This window comes from Cyprinodon variegatus, unplaced genomic scaffold, assembly GCF_000732505.1.
Source record: "Cyprinodon variegatus isolate N-32 unplaced genomic scaffold, C_variegatus-1.0 Scaffold330, whole genome shotgun sequence".
Classification (NCBI taxonomy): domain Eukaryota; kingdom Metazoa; phylum Chordata; class Actinopteri; order Cyprinodontiformes; family Cyprinodontidae; genus Cyprinodon; species Cyprinodon variegatus.
The window spans coordinates 721070-724346 of record NW_015150783.1 but is presented as its reverse complement, the minus strand read 5'-3'; the positions used below and the strand labels follow the sequence as shown (position 1 = coordinate 724346).

General features: G+C 37.0%; 1 protein-coding gene across 1 annotated transcript in view; it reads left to right on the top strand.

The window, feature by feature from the left end:
- stab1 (stabilin 1) overlaps positions 1-3277 on the top strand; it is a 163052-nt gene that overhangs the window by 61077 nt on the left and 98698 nt on the right. Inside the window, exons 29-30 of the mRNA XM_015385033.1 lie at positions 2568-2701; positions 2766-2808. Of these exons, the coding sequence (XP_015240519.1) occupies positions 2568-2701; positions 2766-2808 (177 nt within the window). The remainder of the gene's footprint in view (positions 1-2567; positions 2702-2765; positions 2809-3277) is intronic.

Here is a 3277-nt window from a genome sequence, read left to right as displayed (position 1 = left end):
CTGTCAAGGCTCAGAACAGAGGACCCAGAATTCAAGGCAAACAGACAGGTGTACTTCTAAGAAGTGTTTCTTAAAAATGAAGAATCTCCAGGGATGTCTAAGGCAGGGATCTATGCAGAGGGAAAACTCAGATTAGTGATCACGAAAACCTGATGGCAGATGATTATGAATGCATGAGTCACTAACCTGGTCTTAAAGTGGAGTCTGTTCCCGGAAGCATTCAGCTGCTTGTTGGCAGCTGAATGGTTGCCAACAAGCAGTGAATGCTGCCCAGAGAGTTCAAGACGCTGAAGCCTTGGAGACTGCTGAACTGGATGACAAGCAGATAAAGGAAGGCAGAACTATCCAGAAACCAAAACTGGTGTCAAAGAGGTTAACAGGAGTCCAAGCCAGAAGATTAGAGATCCAAAGAGGTACTGAAGCAAAACCAAGTTGAAGGCAGGAAGCAGATCTAGGTTCAGTCCACAGGCAGGATCCAGCAGGAGTCCGAAGACAGGTCAGGCCAGCGGCTCAGAACCGGAACAGGCAGGCTCAGAGGTCCAAAGGTAGAACAGGTCAGGATCAGGCGATCAGAACACAAACAGGTATGCTAGATAACTCTCACCAAAGGCTTGAATAATCTGCCATTGATGACTAGGAGCAAGCAGGTTGAATAGAGACTGGAGCAGGTGAAACAGATGAACATTGATGAGAAACTGGGCAGAAATGGACAGGTGAATGGACCATTAAGCCATTCATCAGCGCCGAGACCATGACATCATCCATGGTCATAAGACGAGCAGATATATCCCGGAATGATTTGTGAGAGCTCTCTTGGACTGGTGGATGGTTTTGTTTGCAACATGTTTAGATATTACAACTTCCGAGTCTAAAAAAAACCTCTGAGTTTTGGCAAAAATTGATTGACAGAAAACTGTATTTATTTGCAATCTGTTAGAATATTTTCTGTAAGAGGCACCATACATATTTAACAGGTAGTATTTTCTCTGTATAAGAAGAATTCAATGTTTACTGTCCAATTCTTGTGACCCGTGTAAACTTTGGTGATTTTAGGTTTGAATATGTGGGGTAGCTCAGTTTAAAAGAGCATAGCCAAAGTTGCTCCTTATTAGTCTGGCTTGCCAGGTTAAGCGCTCAGGTTTTTTTCTACACATTATTAACCATGGGCTGCTCTGATCAAATCTGGTCGAGGGAATGAAAGACATTAAGAAGATCCTTCTGAGCTGATTGGGCAAAGCAATACCTAGTGCCCGCCTACCAAAGTTTGCTTCTAGCCAATCATAGTAAAAAATGAAATAGCAGCAGAGACCGTGAGAAACCACAACAACTTAAGTCTTACGCTCTGGCTGTTCATCTTTTAGTTAGAAAATCCTAGAATAAGGCTAAGATAATCTGATAGAAGCAGCAAGAATTTAGCTTTCATGGAAGGTTAGCCTCCTCTGGGGACAATTTCAATGACACCAGTGTGGTGCACTCGCATAGGAAAGAAGAAAAAACACAGCAGTCCGCTGTGTTTTCTTCTGAAGCTCAGTGTCATCTGAAGTAAGAAAGTTATAAATACTGAAGAATCTAGCCTTTTTAGCATTTCCAGGTCAGATATACCTGGACTGTACCTATGAAACACCTTGAAAAGAATTACAGAAGGTGTTTGAAGCTCTTCCGTCTTTAATTCAATGGAACCTAAAACCATAAAAAGGTGAATATTTAAAATACATCATAGAGCATAATATATGGAGGACCAATCCTGCCAAAATTGAAAATAAATACATAAATGCTCCAAAAATAAATAAGAATGCAATAATTGCCCCTCAAAAATACAATGAATAAATAAATAAATAAATGTAGGTAGAAATAAAATTATACAGTGACACATAAATGTATATCTTCTTTAATTAGCTTCTTTTTTTCACCTTTGTAATAATTACCTTATTTATTTATTGTCTATAATAATCTTCAACTTTATCTATTTATTACTTATTTTTTTAAGTATTTACTTATTGTCTGTATTATCCTTTCTTTGTATTTGTTACCCTATTTATTTCTTCCATGCTATTTATTTCTGCCTGTCGTATTTACATTTCTGTCTGCATTTCTGCCTCATTATGCAAATAAATAAGGTAATTATAAGGCAATTAATTATAAGGTAATTATTACAAAAGNAATAAGGTAATTATAAGGCAATTAATTATAAGGTAATTATTACAAAAGCGAATAAATAAAAAAGCTAATTAAAAGAGATATATACATTTATGTCTCACTGTATAATTAAATTGCTACCTACATTTATACATTTTATTGTATTTTGGGGGCAATTAATTGTATGCTTACTTATTTATTGAGTATCTATTTATTTCTGTATTTATTTTTGATTATGGCAGGATTGTTCCTCCATAATATCAGTGAGTGGTAAAGAGTTGTGTGGGAATACACCATGCTGACTTTTTCTCTTTTTTTCTTCTTTTTTTTTTTTTCCATATCAAACCTTTTGTGTCAGAGATATGGTCAACCAAGCTGTGTTTCTACTACTTCAGATTAACTGAAATCAGAATTGTTGTGTTTGATTTCAGAGGTGTAAAGAGGCTCAGGAGGATCTGAGCGGGAACCTCACCGTCTTGTCTCCTTCATTAAAAGCCTTTGGGAACCTGAGCATGACCGACATGTTTTTCTGGACCAGCCGGCACCGCCTGCCTCACTTACTGCGGTCAGGAATCCACACGCATGACTTTAAACTTTTTATCTTTATATTAACTGTTTTTTTTTTTTAGAAAGTTGGCCCATAAAATTGGATTAGGAATAAATGATCTCTGGGTTAGAACCTTTTAATCTGTGGGAAGGACAGAAGCATATCTTGTTCTCTTGTAGAACTAGAGACAGGCAGGGTTCTGGTAGCATAAAACCACCTCTGTCAAAAGTGGAAAAAGGACAAACTATACAGAGTAATGTGTTATACAGGAATGTTACTGGACCCGAAGCAATTAACTACTTTTGCAAAAATTAGTCGTCGAGGATAAAAACATTTGTGTTCAAAAATAGGGAATAAAAGTAAAAAGTTATCTGAAAAACGTTACGTACAGGTTATTATAAAAAAAAAAGTACTTAAGTAGATTCATTAGGTATTTATACTGAGACATTTGGCACCGCTGACTAAGAGTATCAACTAAAATACACAGAACAGAACCAAATCAAAACACCATCTTGTAGAGAATCTGATTTTCTCTAATGTCAAATGATGCATAAGATCAACCAGCCACAACTTAAAGGTTGACGGGTGTGCGTC